Genomic DNA, 17,105 nt, shown 5'->3' with positions numbered 1-17,105 from the left:
TAGTATACAACATTATATGTATGAACACAACAACATGGAACCTGACACGTTACCTTGTTTTCATTAATTCAAGTAAAGATATCCGAATTGTTCACTTATCTCACTGAATTATAATTTGCTTTTTTTGTCGATATAAGACTTGTAGCTATATCATCAGATTCTAAACTAACTGCTTACTTAATTGGAATTTAACACAATTACTTCATTGGAATTTAACAAAATTATTTAATTGGAATTTTGGATTCAAAAAACACAAATTGTGTCTAGAATTGAAGTTACAATGTATTAGGAAGTTGTATATTCTTCTGAAAATATTTCATGACTTTGAGTGTTCCCAGGGTTATTATTTTATGTAGATATGATAAATTAAAAGTACATTAAGCGGATAATGAAATTGATACAAACTGCTCTACTTTTCATGAGGCGCCACGTTTTTTGATGTAGTTAATAACCTTTTCTTGAGCTTTCTCTCCAAGTTCTTTAAAATGACCTGAAAATAAGAGAGGAGATAGATTGCCAGGCAACGAAACATACGCCCACAGCAGCTAAATCGTCCGGGCAGTCAACAAGAGTTGTCGCATATTTTTACTTTTTTCGGTAATGAAACATTTATAATACACTAAAATCTGATTAAGAGCAACAACTCAGAAAACCATTAGAATTTGTTTGGTTTTTATAAAGTTCTGCCCCATGCTAACGTTTTGTATACAAATCTTTTAATACTGTATCATGAATTTAGCTGTTCCAAGTCATAAAAATTCATTGAAAATCAATATACATGTTCGTCTCAAGATCTTAAACTCTGTGTATCAATCTGCAGTCAATCGGATATTAACTTTGGCCTCTAGAGCGTCCAGAAGATTTTTCAAAGTGATCAAGGGCCATAACTTTGGCAGTAATTATAAGAAATCTTTGAAAATCAATAGGATTCTTCGTCTCATGACCTTAAACACTGTGTATAAATTTAAAGTCAATCGGATATTAACTTTGGCCTCTAGAGCGTCCACAAGATTTTTTGAAGTGATCAAGGGCCATAACTCTGGCAGTAATTATCGGAAATCGCTGAAAATCAATAGGCTTCTTTGTCTCATGGCCTTAAACACTGTATATAAATTTAAAGTCAATCGGATATTAACTTTAGCCTCTAGAGCGTCCACAAGCAATTGTGGACGACGGACGGACGGACAGGGGCGACGCGATATACGACCACATTTCAATGTGGGCATAAAAAAAATGAAGCATAACATAAAACAGGCAACTAATATACACTGGCCTTTTGACTATCACTTTGTGGGGACAGGGTCATAACTTAACATGAAATTGATGGACAAACAATCCCAGCAAGTTTTTTGTTTAAGAAGTCTCAAGAGCAGTTACATGTGGTTTTGTTGAAAGGAGTTGTTGATAGATCCATGAATAGGTGGAGGATTTTTTTCAGCATGAAGTTTTGGAGGCCTTGCACAGTTGAAATAATGTGTCATTAGACCAACGTATGATATGGAATTAATATGCTCATTATTATATTTAATAAAAAAGAAAGCATAAATGGAATCCTTAATATTACCTGGAAAAGTGAAAAAGCCATGAACAGATCCACGCACCAAAAGACTTTCTGCATCAATTCCAGAATCTTTTAGTATTCTCTTATATTCTACAAAAAAAATACATAATCATAACAATCATCTGCTTTAGAGCTTCATCATCATCACTATATAAGATTCTTTGTCTCATGATATTTTGCCCATTTTGTATTAAGGGGATTAAGCGGCCAAATGGTCAAACGTGATAAGTTTGTCATTGCATCAAGTGGCGTAGTTTTAATTCCAAGCCTGTACGTGACAAGGAGTAGAGTCGCCTATCCAACCCTGTGGGGTTTACTCTGAGACTTCCACTGCTAAGAGATAAGACCCTTACATGCAAGTGAATTACTGAAATAAAATTGAACCAATTTGAGATTAGGGTATGTACTGTAAATACAGTACGATACAAAATAAATCAACTCGTTTAATCAATGGATCAACAATTATCTTTAGCCCAATACTAACTATTCCTGAAATTTGGACAAAACTGTGTGCAAGAACTTAACAACATAATATAAGAATGAGTTTGGTAACTAAAGTGTATCAACAATCTTATAAACGCTCTAACTTACATTATGAAATAGCCCCAAATCAATCTTTATTGCAATAAAATCAGTTCAGAATTAGACAGAAACTGTAGAGAGAGTACGCTAAAGTAGGTTTAATAACAATCATATAACTTAGGGGACCAATATTCAAAAATTGATATGGATCATCTGTACCCCATATCAGCACTTCAAGAAAATTTGACCTGAATACCAATTGAAATTAAGAACTGAACTGTGTAGAGAGAGTGTAGTAATCTGTGTTTATCAACAATCACACAAAACCCTCCAAATCAATCTGCATCATCTTTACCCCAAAACTTTGATAATGGCAGTCGTTGAAGAATTGAATGAATACAAGTACAGCACTGAAAGTTTATAAACAATGGAATCAGATAGGGGCTTTTATTCTGTAAAAATGCTAAAAATGAATGGAAACCATCTTTACATACATTAATACAAACTATTCCTGAAAATTTGGCAAAAACCAGTGCATAATTAAACTTAGTAGAGTGAGTGAGGAAGAATCTTTACCCTAATACTACTAATTATTCCTTGAAAATTTGAAATAAAAACATTGTAGAGTGAGTACAAGAAGGTCTAGATGGACAGGCTGAGGGGCCAAACAGCTGTCGACAATATATCACCACTTCTTCATAGATTCTTTTGGAAACTACCGAGAGATGAATAGTTTGCTAAGTTGCTTTTTGGTTATTAGTATTTAATAGAAACATGGGGATCACGTGGAGTGGTTTCCCCTTCTCAATGATGCAGGACGGAGGGCCTGACAAGGACAGCTGTCTAGTCGTTCGGATGGAATGAAAAAACAAGGTCCCATGTACATATTGGCGTGCACGTAAAAGATCCCTTGGCAGAGTAGTTCGTAGCGCCGCTGCCCGGGCAAAATTTCCCTCATAGCACACTGTATGGCGTATGCCCGTCTTCATTAGCCCAGTTTAGGAGCAGAACAGTAGGACGTTAAACCCCATTTCATTTCATTTAATAGAAACACAACTTTATTGGTCAAATATTTTAGAGTAATCCAACTTGAAGTATTACAGGTTAAAGTGAAAAGATATATAACTCACCATAACCTTGATCTTTTAAAGGGTCAACATCAGCCAGAATAACTAATAATGGTGGTACTTTAGTAAACGATGGGCGAAGCAACGGTGATGCTCGCTGATTCTCACTTTCTGTATTATCATTTAAAAACAAAGTTGTACCCCTGTAAATACCAAAACAGTTTTAAACATTTTCTTTGCCAGCTTCAATTCATAAAATTTATAACATTATCACAAGCCCACAAATTGGCAATTTCTATTTAAATACTGACCACAAATCAAAAATAATCTTATGCACAAAAACTGTTTTAAGTGCTAGATGTGAAAAATCTTGTGCATTTGAAAAATAAAGAAAATCTTACCATTCAAGAAATTTTTTAGCTGTCAATGGACCATCAGAAAATTCCTGACAACTGGGTTGACCAAATCTCAAATCCAACAGTGGATACACTAATATCTGAAATAAAAAAGTTTTTTTTTTTCTTTTAAAAGATATTAATATTACTTTTGAAAATCAGGGTCATATCATTGTTTCCTAAAATCAATATTACTCAAATTTCAATTGCTTGTTGTCCCCGCCTTTCGAAGAAAGCAGGGGACAAATCAAATGGTGGGGACTATTCAAATGGGTTCGTCTGTCTGTCTGTCTGTCTGTCACACTTTTTGGGACACAATAACACTCTTTCTAATTGAGCTAGAATGTTCAAATTTTGTGTAGGTGTTTATTAGGTCGATGCCTTGGCAGAGATAAGTAATTTGATTGGTCGATGCTTTGGGACATGATAACTTTAGTTATAATTAACTCAGTGTGATGAAATTTGATGTATTGTTTCATTACATCAATACCTTGACTAAGTTCGATAATGAGCACTTTGGAACACAGTGACTCTCCTTCTAATTGAGGTAGAATGTCCAAACTTGGTGTAGGCGATCATTCAGTGAATGCCTTGATGGAGATTGATGATGAACACTGTCTGCTTATGGTAAGCATAGATAAGAAATCTGACTGGTTGATGCTTTGGGGCACGATAATTGGGACACGATAATTTTGGTTATAATGAAGTGAGAGCGATGAAACTCCGAATATAGTTTCATTATATCATTACCTTGACTAAGTTCGATGGTGAGAATTTTCTGCTTAGGCTAAGGAGCGATAAGCAATTTGATTGGTGAAGACTTTGGAACATAACAACTCTGCTTTTAATTGAGGTAGAATGTTTAAACTTGAGGTAGATGTACATTAGGTGAATGTCTTGACTGAGTTCAATGATTAACATTTCGAGGTAAAGCTAAGCAGAGCTAAGCAATTTCATTGCTTTGGGACAAGATAACCTTGATTCTATCTGATAGAGAGTGATGAAACTTTGCTCGATACTTTTGAAAACCAGCGGCTGCCAGACAGGATACGCCATAATTCAGGAAGTTACGGTCCGATATGCGCGAAGATCGACAGGAACTGAGATCTTTGTGTTATAAACTTACATTTCAAGTTTCAACAAAATCGGATAAAAATTGTGACTTCTATAGGGTCCACAACCTTGATATACCATATTTTTACGCTATTTGAGAACGAACTGCGGCCATTTTGTCTGTCAATTTTGGGCCGATTTTCATGAAATTCGAACTCAACCTTCCTTAGGGTGTACAGTGATATAATAATACATTTTTTAAAATCGGATAAAAATTATGACCTCTATAGGGTCCACAAGCTAAAAACGCGATTTTTCGTACAATCAGGGGCCATAATTCAGGAAGTTACGGTCCGATATGCGCGAAGATCGAAAGGAACCGAGATCTTTGGGTTATAAACTTACATTTCAAGTTTCAAAAAAATCTGATAAAAATTGTGACCTCTATAGGGGCCACAACCTTGATATACCATATTTTTACGCTATTTGAGAACAAACGGCGGCCATTTTGTCTGTCAATTTTGGGCCTATTTTCATGAAATTCGATCTCAACCTTCCTTAGGGTGTAACGGTGATATAATAATACGGTTTTTTTAAATCGGATAAAAATTATGACCTCTATAGGGTCCACTAGCTAAAAACGTGATTTTTCGTACTATCAGGGGCCATAATTCAGGAAGTTACAGTCCGATATGCGCGAATATCGAAAGGAACCGAGATCTTTGGGTTATAAACTTACATTTCAATTTTCAACAAAATTGGATAAATATGGTGACCTCTATATGGTCCACAACCTTGATATATACCATATTTTTACGCTATTTGAGAACGAACGGCGGCCATTTTGTCTGTCAATTTGGGGTCAATTTTCACGAAATTCGAACTCAACCTTCCTTAGGGTGTAACGGTGATATAATAATACGTTTTTTTAAATTGGATAAAAATCATGACCTCTATAGGGTCCACAAGTTAAAAACGCGATTTTTCGTACAATCAGGGGCCATAATTCAGGAAGTTACGGTCCGATATACGCGAAGATCGAAAGGAACCGATATCTTTGGGTTATAAACTTACATTTCAAGTTTCAAAAAAATCAGATAAAAATTGTGACCTCTATAGGGTCCACAAGCTAAAAACGTGATTTTTCGTACAATCAGGGGCCATAATCCATGAAGTTTCGATCCGATACATTCCAATATCGAAAGCAGCCGAGATCTTTTGGGGATAAACCTATATTTCAAGTTTCGTCAAAATCGGATAAGAATTGTGACCTGTAGAGAGTCCACAAACAATTGTGGACGTCCGGACGGACAGGGGCGACGGCATAATACGTCCACATGAAAATGTGGGCGTATAAAAATAAATGTGCGATTAAATTAATATCTATTTTGGGATTTCGGCGGGGGACATCAGCCTCACTGTTGGCTTGTTAATATTGCTTTTGAAAATCAGGGTCATATCATTGTTAACTAAAATATGCAATACAAGTTGACTATGGTTGTGCATTTTTCAGACAATAACTAGGTTAATTTTCATGGTTAAATCCATGCTAAAATCTACTCAAATTGATTATGTAACATTTAATCAAGAAAGTATTAATTGTAGATAAACTCCTGGCTTGCTTCTATCCAAACCTCATCTGAAGATAAAAAAAAAGTATTTTGTAGCATTACCTGGAAAGCTATTCTAGGAACTTCCTGACAAACTGTAGCCGCTATAGTTCCACCTACACCAACTCCTAAAACACCAACTTTACTATCATTCATACCACCTGGTAAAACAAAATAATAATCATTAAACAATCTATCAAATCACTGAAAAATTCACAAATACCTTGGACAACCACAAGAATGAATAAACAGTATGTCCCGATTACATTCTTAGCCTTTAAAAATCAGACTACTCCCTGTTTTAAGATTCAAAGCATTAAAATTTTCTCCTGAACAAATGTGTTCTTTTCAGCACTTACCGGGTAGAATTATCTGTATTGATATGACTCAATGAACAGTCAATACCAGTTATAATGACGATAGGTTGCCAGGCAACGAAACATGTGCCCACCAAGCGTGCAACATATTTATTCTTTAGTAGATAATGAGAGCATTCAGAAGACAAATGATCAAGAGTAACATCCCATAAAATAATTATCAGAAATAATCAAAATTTTATTGGCTTCTAGTTCTTCCTAGTGCTAACATATATCATACAAAACATGTACGGATAAATAGATGAGAACTGTATTTATGGGTTTGTGTTATCGTAATAGGTGTCTCATTAAACTAAACACTGTACACATTTCAAATCAATTACATGATAAGTTTAACATCTTAGCATCCATAACATTTTTCAAATTGATCAAGGGCCATAGCTCCAACAGTACATGTAATTATCTGAAATTAATTGGAAGACACCTCTATATATAGTACACAAGATCTTTCGAATTGGTCAAGGGCCATAGCTCTGAGTCTGACAGTAATTATCAGAAACAGATGAAATCTCATGATCTTTAACGTCAATCGGATAATGATCAGAGGGATATGCTGGAGTGATGACAACATACGATCCCATTTCAAGACATACATTACCTTGACAATACAGTGTGTATCTATGGCAGACACCAAATATAGCTTAAAGAGTCATTATGTGAGAGCTAATCTTGCATTACATAAATTATTAGTTAGACATTTATTCACATGACAAGCCCATAATCAACTCTCTAGACTATCGGATGGCTTAGATATTGATTGGATTAGACAATGCCCAACATATCTGCATTAAATGCGAATACGGCTGGAGACTGCTGATGAAAGAACTTTGTTGATTATTATTACTATGGTACTTGACAATCAAGAATTATTTCTTGTAAAAACTTCAAACATTCATAACTCAATATATTCATAACTTCGTTCAGAATAAAGTAATTTGACTGAAACTTTCAATGTATTCATTTTTCATTATCTATTTTTGAAGTATTATAGCAAGGACAAACAGTTCTTTCTCTAAATCTTACATAATGCCCCAATGATGTTATCTTTTTAAATTATGCAATGAAAATGAATTGTTGCGACAATTTAATTTGGCAGCATAGAATTGCACATTGTAATTAATTTTCACAGTTCCCCGTCACAGATTGAAATGTTATTCACTTACCAATAAGTGATTTGTTCATAATAACCCATCTCAAGACACACTTGGCATCATCAAATGGTGCAGGGAATTTATTTTCTGGTGCCAATCGGTATTCCACATTCACAATTATACATTCTCCTTCTCTATAATAAATGTAAATAAGGCCAAGAATCTTCATAATGTGGTTACAAAATTAAATTTTAATGTGAAAGTTTTCTCAAATTTGGAAATAATCTAGCATGATTATTTACAACATAAATTTCAAAGAACAAACATTCTAAGGTATTTCTAAACATACACACTTAGCGGCCTTTTAAAGATAGAAATCCAAAACCCTCTTTGACTTCAATTCTTATTAAGAATTAATTAATACGATGACATTGTGATTCAATTCCATTGATGCAAAGAATATCACATATGCCTGTATCATTATCTCACGTTTTGAATGTCCGATAAAGGATAAAGCACACGACCATGACACTTTTCTCATAACAAGTTTCGTTTTACAATTTTTTTATGTAGCCGAGCAGGAAGGGGTTTGGACTCCCTATCCTCCCTCTCTGGATCCACCCATGCATAAACATATATTTCAAGTTTCATCAAAATCATACAAAAGTTGTGACATCTAGAGGGTTCCCAACCTTGGTATTACATGCTTATTATACTATTTTCGTAAAGGGGAGTGGCCATTTTGTCAGAAAATGTCTTGATCCGAAAATGTGGGCGTATACAAACCAGCCCTATTCACTAAGTGATATCCCCCTACCCCCACCATGTAGTTGTAGTCTCCTAGTTATAATTTATTACTAGTATAATAACCAGTTTGCTTTCCTGCATTGCACACCCAGACAAACATACATGTACATTTGCTTATTGCCTAACAATCAATAAAAGCAATGGAGTTGAACATCTCGTCAACAGCATACTTCATTTATTTAAAAACTAGCAAAATATAGTTAATTTTTTTCTATGGTCATCGACATCACATGTGCATATGCTAGGTCCACCTCCTCATCATGCATTCTTTTACTTGCACCCCTGATATTAATTGGAAACTTGACATTTTTCTCTGAATATAGTGAATATATTACATTATTGCCGTAGAGTATTAGATATTGACAAAATTAATCAGCCTTGCAATACCACATTAAATATTTAGTTTTTCCATTTCTCTAAGTCACAGGAAAAGGCATTCATATGTATTAGTACCAACATGATATAACTACATGTACAACACCTATAATATTCTCTAACATCATTTTTAAAAGATCTTATTCTATTTCCCTGACCTTGATACCTTTAAACATGTGATCCTGTCATTACAAGTCTGGGGGGATAGGTGGCTGAATGGTCTAACAGGTGTGTGATTTGGATCATAAGGTCTGTCACTGAGTCAAGTGGTGTTGTTTTGATCCCACATTTGCACGTGAGCATAGCCTCAGGGGTTTTCTCATGATCTTTCGGTTTCCTCTGCTAAAGACCCCTACATGCAAGCAAACTATTAAAATAAAATTGAACCATACGTTAGTCCTAAAATGATTTAATTTGCGTGTGAGTGTGTCTGTATTATAAGTCTATAATACACATTTTCTGTGACAAATTTTACTGTACCTAGCAAGTTGTTTGGTGATGGGTTCATCTGTTTCTCTAGAACCAGCGACGAAACCTCCTCCATGGAAATATACAACAATAGGTGTCCTCGGCTTACATGTTCGCAACTTTATCACTGTCACAGGAACACCCTCTGTAAAATAACATCAAGCAAATACTGAACATCAAATTATATAGGTCAACAAACACTAAATTTGTAAGTATTATTTTTGCAGACAGCCCACTTCCTCTGGTATGTGAGGGGGGTGGGTAGACTGGATAACCTGCTCTAAATGACGTCAGACTGGTTCCTACGTCACTGCGCTAAAGGAGTGACATAGAAGCGAGTCTGACGTACATTGTATTAGAGCAGGTTATCCAGTCTAGTGGGGTGGGTTACATGTCCGACGTAGATCATAAGATTTATGATGTAATAATAGTCATGTGTTCAACCCTGAACATATACCGTGATTCCCCATGCACATTTAAAAGCTTGATGATCTATAGCCTTAACTCTAGAAGAAGGTGGAGAGAAATGGAGGTCAGGAAGGATTTTTTTACATCATCCTCACTACTGAGAATATAAGTTTGGTGGACATCTGCAACTATTCCTCAAAGGTGGAATGTCCATGACCATAATCACTTGTGGACTCATGCCTATAACTATTTTTGATTTTTGTGTTTTATGTGCTTATTGTTTTTATCAAAAATAAAAATTTGCTGATGAATTAAACATACATTATGCAAGAGCTAAATCTGTCTATTGCAGGTCTTTCTTTAGGCCTGAAATGTTATCTTAATTATTAATTAGACATTAAATAACTTATCCAGACCATAATCAACTCTAGATGGCATCGCTAGCCTGCGATCTTAAGTGGATTGCGATCTGATTTACTGCATAACCTTTCCCTCTCGATTAAACGATTAAATGGATAATCGAGACTATGCTGTTTAACGTACTGACTTTAGTAATGATGACCCAGGCTAGGCAGAAATTTCCTTCGCTTAGTTCTCGGTTCATAGTGGATCAATTTGAATGAAATTATCAGCAAATTGTCTTTGCGTTATCTAGTTTTTAATTATTATAGTGAGAACAGCCAACTCGTTATCGAATCTCCCATAATGTATCTTTAATTGTTCATTCCTGTATATTATTCTAGACAAAATAAGGTGTAGTTAAAATATAATAGATTATTTATTATTAAAGATGCATTGAGCAAGAGCTAAATTTGTCTATTGTAGATCTTTCTTTTGGCTTCAAATGTTATATAAAATATTATTTAGATATTTATTAACATGTCAAGCTCAAGAGATTAAAATGGATTTAAACATCTGCCAGATTTAAAAATGTTATTATAAAATGGACAATCGAGGCTAATTCTCAGTTGTCAAATACCACTGCTACAATAATGAACAATTTACTCTATATCTTGAAACAGACATAACTTATCTCAGAATGAAGTAATTTGAAATTTTCAATATAAACATTTGTTATTATCTATTTTTGAACTATTATATCTAAATCTTACATAATGCATCTTTAATAGCAGCAGATTCGAACAGCTATTCGTTTTGGTTCAATATTTATCTATACAAAACACAATGTATGGTAATATTATCCCATACGATAAGAGCAACTGATAAATCATTCAGATAGGTATTTGAATGATTACAATCTAGACATATTATTATTCAAACACACATAATGCATATAGTAAAGTTGCAATGAGTCCATTTATGTTGCAATAATTTGCTGTATTATAAATCAGCCTTTCATCATACTAAATGTTAAATAATTTATTAATTCAGAAATTCTAACTGCTTAAGATCCACAACTTGCATTATCCTTAGGAAAATGCCCAATGTTTAACTCTTGATAATGTCACTTATTGAAAGTTACCAACCAATTTAAAAGTAAGAGTTTTCAAACATTGTATTTGACAGATGTGGCAGTTTAAAAGATTTAATAGTATGTCATAACCCCACATGTAGTATGTAATAACTCCACACAACCATAGCTCAATATTGATATATTATAAGCTTAGCTTCATGTTTCAAGTACATATAAATATTTAAATATTTCATTGAAATGTTTCCTGTTCAGTGTAAATCTCTAAACTACTATTAATAGAACCACCCTTCTCATATTATACCACCCAGCTATATGTCCTCTGATATTTATAATTCATGTAAAATCTATGTCTTTAGTTGAGCATCTGGCCAGTCATTTAGAAACAAAACTACATAATAAATAAATGAGGAAAAGATTTGCTAGGGCAGTATCATTTTCTGCTACTCTTTCAAGGAAACTATACCAGGGCCATGTCATTTCTAGCTACACATCATGTCTATCAAATCAGTTTTATGATAAATTATTATTATTGTTCGATTTATATAGCGCATGACATCAAAATTGTCCCAAATCATAAGGGATAACTTGTTGTTCTTCGACGCTCTTCGGAAAAGGCCTACGGCTCCACCAATTCAAGGAAGATCGTCAAGAAACTTGACATACTTGTTCCTTGGACAATTTTGCATCAATTGACAGACTTCGATTTTTGATGACATCACAATTCCAAAATGGCTGTGATGATGTCATACTCGGTTCCTGGTCATAGTTCACTCAAACTTTTTGTTTATATAATTTGTATCCTACAAAATTGCTTATTTCCTATATAAATATACCAGTAATAACAGAACTGTAAACCCTGTACACAAACAATATCAAACTATTACAATAAAAAAAGATCTGGGCAAATGCTTGAACAAAACAGTCAAATTCAGTTGATGCTCTGGCAAAATTCCTCCATTAGTGCACCAAAAACTAAATTATCTTTATCATGTTTACAAAACTTGTAAACCTATTCCACACATCAGATGAACATATCAATATCAGTGATTGTTAAATCAATACAACTTGGTTTGTGAATACATTATTAATTGATATATAATTACATCAATTCAAGCTACATGAATTTATATTTGATTAGTGATTTCCTTAGAATTATTTGATAAATCAATTAGTGATAATTACCTGTATTTGTAATTGCAGGTGTGCAGTTAAAAGGGAACTCAGGACTACATGTATTTAATCAACACAAAATTTATGCAATAAATATTTTGTCCTGAAAGCCTAGACAATTGAGTTATTTCATGATAGAAGTAGTTATTATTCCATAATATACAAGCAAGTTGCAATTATTCCAAGCCAGTATATTTCAGAGACATAAGTAAGCTATATCATCCTTTGTAGGGTGGGATGGGAAGGGGTGGGGTTAAGACAATTGGTATAATGTGTGCACTGTAGGTCACAATGTCATCTATGCAAAACTGTGAGCAAATTATTGAAATGAATATAGATATGTTAACATAATAATTATGTTAAGTCCTGAAATGACCTAGGTTAAACTATCTCTATTATTACCCTTTGCAGGGATTTGAGAAATAAACTGTGTACATACAACAGAGTTATTGGGATGGAGGACTTCTCCAATAGGGCATTATTAATTAAAAATAAAAATTTGATTTAAAATTGATTCCTAATTTTTTGCAGTTTGGGGTTATTCCTTCCAACTCAATATTTGTAAATGGCTAACTTTATATTCTACTGAACACTTCTGTAGTCTTTTGTAAAAAAAACTTAGTTAATGGTTGAGGAAGTAATGATGTTTGTTACGTGAAATCACCTCCAGACGGATGTAATTATTCTACACTTTATATTCAATCAATCTATCCCCCATTCAGTGTCTGCCATTTATTTATATCAAGTAAAGCTGTTGACATGACTAGAATACATAATCATAGATAGATGGTATAAAATTGAATTTTCTTGAAAAGGTTTATTTACATGCAGTGCATTTATTCAGGTCTTCAAACGGTGAGGGAGGAGGGGTGGGGAGGGGAATCCAAACAAATTTAAATGATCCTTTCCCTTGGGACCTGCATGATAATATCTCAGTGTCTGAATGATTAAGACATTCAGCAATAATACTCTCGGTTTAGGAGGGTGTTGGGTGGTTGGGTGGTCTAGCGCATGCACTTTAGATCATAAGGTCTGTGGACTGTCATTAATCTGAGCAAGCATATCTCGGTCTCTGAATGATTAAGACATTCAACATTATACTCCTAATTTAGGGGAGTAGGTATTAGTGTGGCCTAGTGCATGCACTTTAGATCATAAGGTCTGTCGACTGTCTAGCTCCTCCGATTTCCTCCCACTGTTAAAGCAAATTATTGACATATAACAGAACCATATTTTAGTACTTCAATGACCAACTTTGTGTCCAGTGGGTGTTAAATCCGATTTTTCTCTCTCTCTCTTGAGCCAGTTTATGCACACATTTAACATATACTTACTGCATTTAATTAATTTGTTAAATGCTAGCTGTTTATCAAGTGGTAAAAACTACTAAATATTAATTCACAAAAGAGAGAGAAATGGGGTTTAACGTCCACTCGACACAAACTAGATCATTTCGGGACTAACATATGGTTCAATTTTTTTATTCCATAAATCACTTGCGCGTAGAGGTCTTCAGCAGTGGGAGGAAACCGGAGGGCCCAGAGAAAACCCATGAGGTACCGTTGGACAGGTGACCCTACTACAATAATGGTGTCTGTAATAGTCAAAACATTGCTGGGGAATATTTTTTGCAAATCCAAAAGAAATAACTTCTGTGATAGTTGCAAAAATAATGAGATACAAATTTTACTAGAATTATAGAAGAATCAGAATAACCTTGACAATGCCTAGCCTAGCAATAATTATAATTGTATATAGTTCTTAATTGCATAAGTTATCCTACGATGTAGCAGTGATAGGCCTAAATACTAATACTAAACAGATATTTAGAATATTTGTCATCTATTATAAAATGGTCTACCTGAAGTTGAAAAGGATGGAACTTTAAATTCTTTAACGCTGCCTTCAAACTTAACCTCTCCCCCATATTTTTTAGACGAGTCTATTGCTGATGCTCTGACTTCATCCACTGAAAAACTGGAGCCATGTCCCTGAATTCCAGGTGCCGTATTGCGCATGTAGCTCACTGATTCCTCGTGTAGTTTATACTTGGAGAAAAATTCTTCCAAACCTTCAGGCATTTTCGTTCCACCGTGATTCAATCTACGTTTGAAAACGTCTCAGATTTTGACGGCCCTTCTCGCGTTCGGTTGTAACGGTAGACGGAAGTTAACTGGATTGATCCATTCGTAGTAAAAGGGGAAGTAGACACTGTTGCCGTTATCTCTGTGGCGATGCTAAAAATCGATAAAAACAGTATAGCGTATAAAAGATGAACAATATCTTGACTCATCTTCTTTGTTAGGGCGAAAGCATATTAAGAAAAATGCCAGATTTCTTAATCAGTGGCTATGGGTTCTTTTTTGTTTCAATTATTAGCATTAAACATAGTAATTTTCCTCCAAATAATTTACACTACATGAGATTTACATGACCCGCTGAATTTTATCGTTAAATGACAATCAGCTACATTTTTTTATAAGAAAAATATTTAGTGTAACCAGACATACAACTAACACCTCACTTCCCTTAATGAAAAATAAAATAATACCGAGATTGGATGGTGGGCCAGTAGCCTATACATATAATTATCCCCCTTTTTGATCGATGGTAAGATCCAATTATACTATTCAAAAAAAGTAGGGGATATTTGATTTTGGGGGCATAATACTAAAATATGCAAATGACTACGAAAAAAGTCACTATAGAACCTAACAGAAGAAACATTTCCAGTTACATGTGACGCCCAAACGCACCAATGCAGGTGATGCTTGGGATCATCATGGGGGTCCAACCCAAGATTTGCACGACTCTGACTTTGAATGTTACAGTCATTGTGGCATTGAATTCCAGGGTGGAAACATCAGTTTAATTGTTTTAGTGACCAGAAAACAAATTTTGATATGCGTCGGCTTACCCAAAATGAAAGGTTACGTGCCCTTGGCATGCTACAGATCGGCACAACACAGGCGGTTGTGGCGCGGACGATGAATGTTTCTCAGTCTGTCATAAGCAGGCTATGGTCCAGATACCGTGATACACAATCTGTACAGGACAGACCACGCTCAGGTCGACCAAGGGCGACAACTCAAGCCCAGGATCGATTTATCCGTACCTTGGCCTTGAGAAATCGTGTCATCACAGCAAATCAGATCAGCGCTCGTCTTCAAACAGACACTGGTGTGAGAGTGAGTGGCCAGACGATTCGGAATCGACTGCATAGGGGTCACCTTCGCGCCCGACGTCCTCGCGTGATCCCTTGTTTGAGAGATCATCACATTCAGGCAAGACGTCGTTGGTGTAGGGACCGTCAACACTGGGATAATCGACGCTGGAGCAATGTGATGTTTTCAGATGAGTCAAGGTTCACTGTTGATTTTTTGGACAGACGTAGGAGGGTGTGGCGTCGTCGAAACGAGCGCTTCCAAGACGTTAACGTCATCAGACATGATCGATTTGGGGGTGGTTCTGTTATGGTGTGGGGAGGCATCACTGTTGCTGGAAGAACGGCTTTACATGTTGTTGCAGGGCGTGTTACAGGCCAGTACTACCGGGACAACATCTTGGCAGTCCATGTTGTGCCGTTCGCACGACGTCATGGCCGCCGTTTCATCTTCCAGGATGACAACGCAAGATGTCACAGGGCCAGGATCGTTACAGGTTACCTCCAACAACAGAACATCACCACATTACCTTGGCCAGCACTGAGTCCCGACCTCTCCCCCATCGAGCATGTCTGGGACATGCTTGGACAGAGGTTACGTCAACGTCAACAACGTCCTGCCAATGTCCAAGAACTTGCTGCTGCGTTGCAACAGGAATGGGACAATCTGGACCAAAATGACCATAGACGTCTCATTAGGAGTATGCCACGTCGGATCAATGCTTGTTTGGCAAACAGAGGAGGATTTAGCCGTTACTGACTTGGTTGTGATGCTGTGGTAACTTTGCTGTTTGACCCCGGGTATCATTTTACCCTTATAATGGTCAGTCTGTGCCTTACTTAGTCTAACGATCATTTGGAATAAATCGATGAATGTGAACTTCATTTCATTTTGTCATTTGTTTCTTCGTCAGTTTCATTAGGTGACTTTAATAACACTTAAAAATCAAATATCCCCTACTTTTTTTGAATAGTATATTTCTCCCAATAAACTCAAAATCGCGCATTTTGCGGGGATTTGTTTTTAATTTCTGGGGTTCCCCTAACCCTGGTAATTGATGATCTTGGCACCGCCACTGTGACGTACAAAATTGCATTCTCTACAATAATCGAATAACCTTAAAATAATTCAAACATGAAATTTATCTAGGAATGCTCAAGACCTCAGCTTTTATTTCCATGGCAAATTGCATCCTTAAACACTGCAGTTGAAATCCCTGCAGGTGATATCAGTTTAATCTAAAAAATACTCAAGATAATTTATTTTATAACACGACAATGGCACCAGTAATGTATATACCTACACACACGACACCGCAAATTCAATTTATTAAAATAATGAAATAATTTTACCTGGGCTTTGTCTTGTTATATTTTACATGCAACGACTTCGTACACATGGCCACATTTTAATAATATCCCACCTCTAGGCGCAATTTCCTTGTCAGCAGGCGTTAACACTGCTTATGGCTCTTCCATGCCATATAATAAGGATGTCATACAAATATTTACCCTTTACAATAGGCCTGCAGCCAGAATTTCTAGCTTGCTTATCTTTAGAACACAATTTCGCATCTTGCATCTCCCATCTAAACAAACTCGA

General features: G+C 35.5%; 1 protein-coding gene across 1 annotated transcript; it reads right to left on the bottom strand.

Moving 5' to 3' along the window:
* Window positions 1–143: 143 nt before the first annotated feature.
* Window positions 144–14,521, bottom strand: LOC126820513 (carboxylesterase NlhH). The gene is made up of 8 exons (XM_050548546.2): window positions 14,201–14,521; window positions 9,339–9,471; window positions 7,749–7,870; window positions 6,272–6,369; window positions 3,552–3,646; window positions 3,214–3,353; window positions 1,565–1,651; window positions 144–490 (listed from the first exon to the last, which is right to left on the bottom strand). The coding sequence occupies exons 1-8, from the start codon at window positions 14,418–14,420 to the stop codon at window positions 417–419; spliced, it is 969 nt and encodes a 322-aa protein (XP_050404503.1). The 5' UTR covers window positions 14,421–14,521; the 3' UTR covers window positions 144–416.
* Window positions 14,522–17,105: the final 2,584 nt, after the last annotated feature.

Source organism: Patella vulgata, chromosome 5 (assembly GCF_932274485.2).
Source record: "Patella vulgata chromosome 5, xgPatVulg1.2, whole genome shotgun sequence".
Taxonomy (NCBI): Eukaryota; Metazoa; Mollusca; class Gastropoda; family Patellidae; genus Patella; species Patella vulgata.
Note: the sequence above shows the minus strand (reverse complement) of the source record. Positions and strands in the feature narration are given on the sequence as shown.

Excerpts from the sequence above, each read along its gene's own strand:
- LOC126820513 (XM_050548546.2), bottom strand. The coding sequence starts at position 14,420 with ATGCCTGAAGGTTTGGAAGAATTTTTCTCCAAGTATAAACTACACGAG. Across the intron at positions 9,472-14,200 it reads TCCATCCTTTTCAACTTCAG|AGGGTGTTCCTGTGACAGTG; the intron begins GTAGACCATTTT and ends GTTATTTTACAG. Across the intron at positions 1,652-3,213 it reads TTTAAAAGATCAAGGTTATG|AATATAAGAGAATACTAAAA; the intron begins GTGAGTTATATA and ends TTTTTTTTGTAG.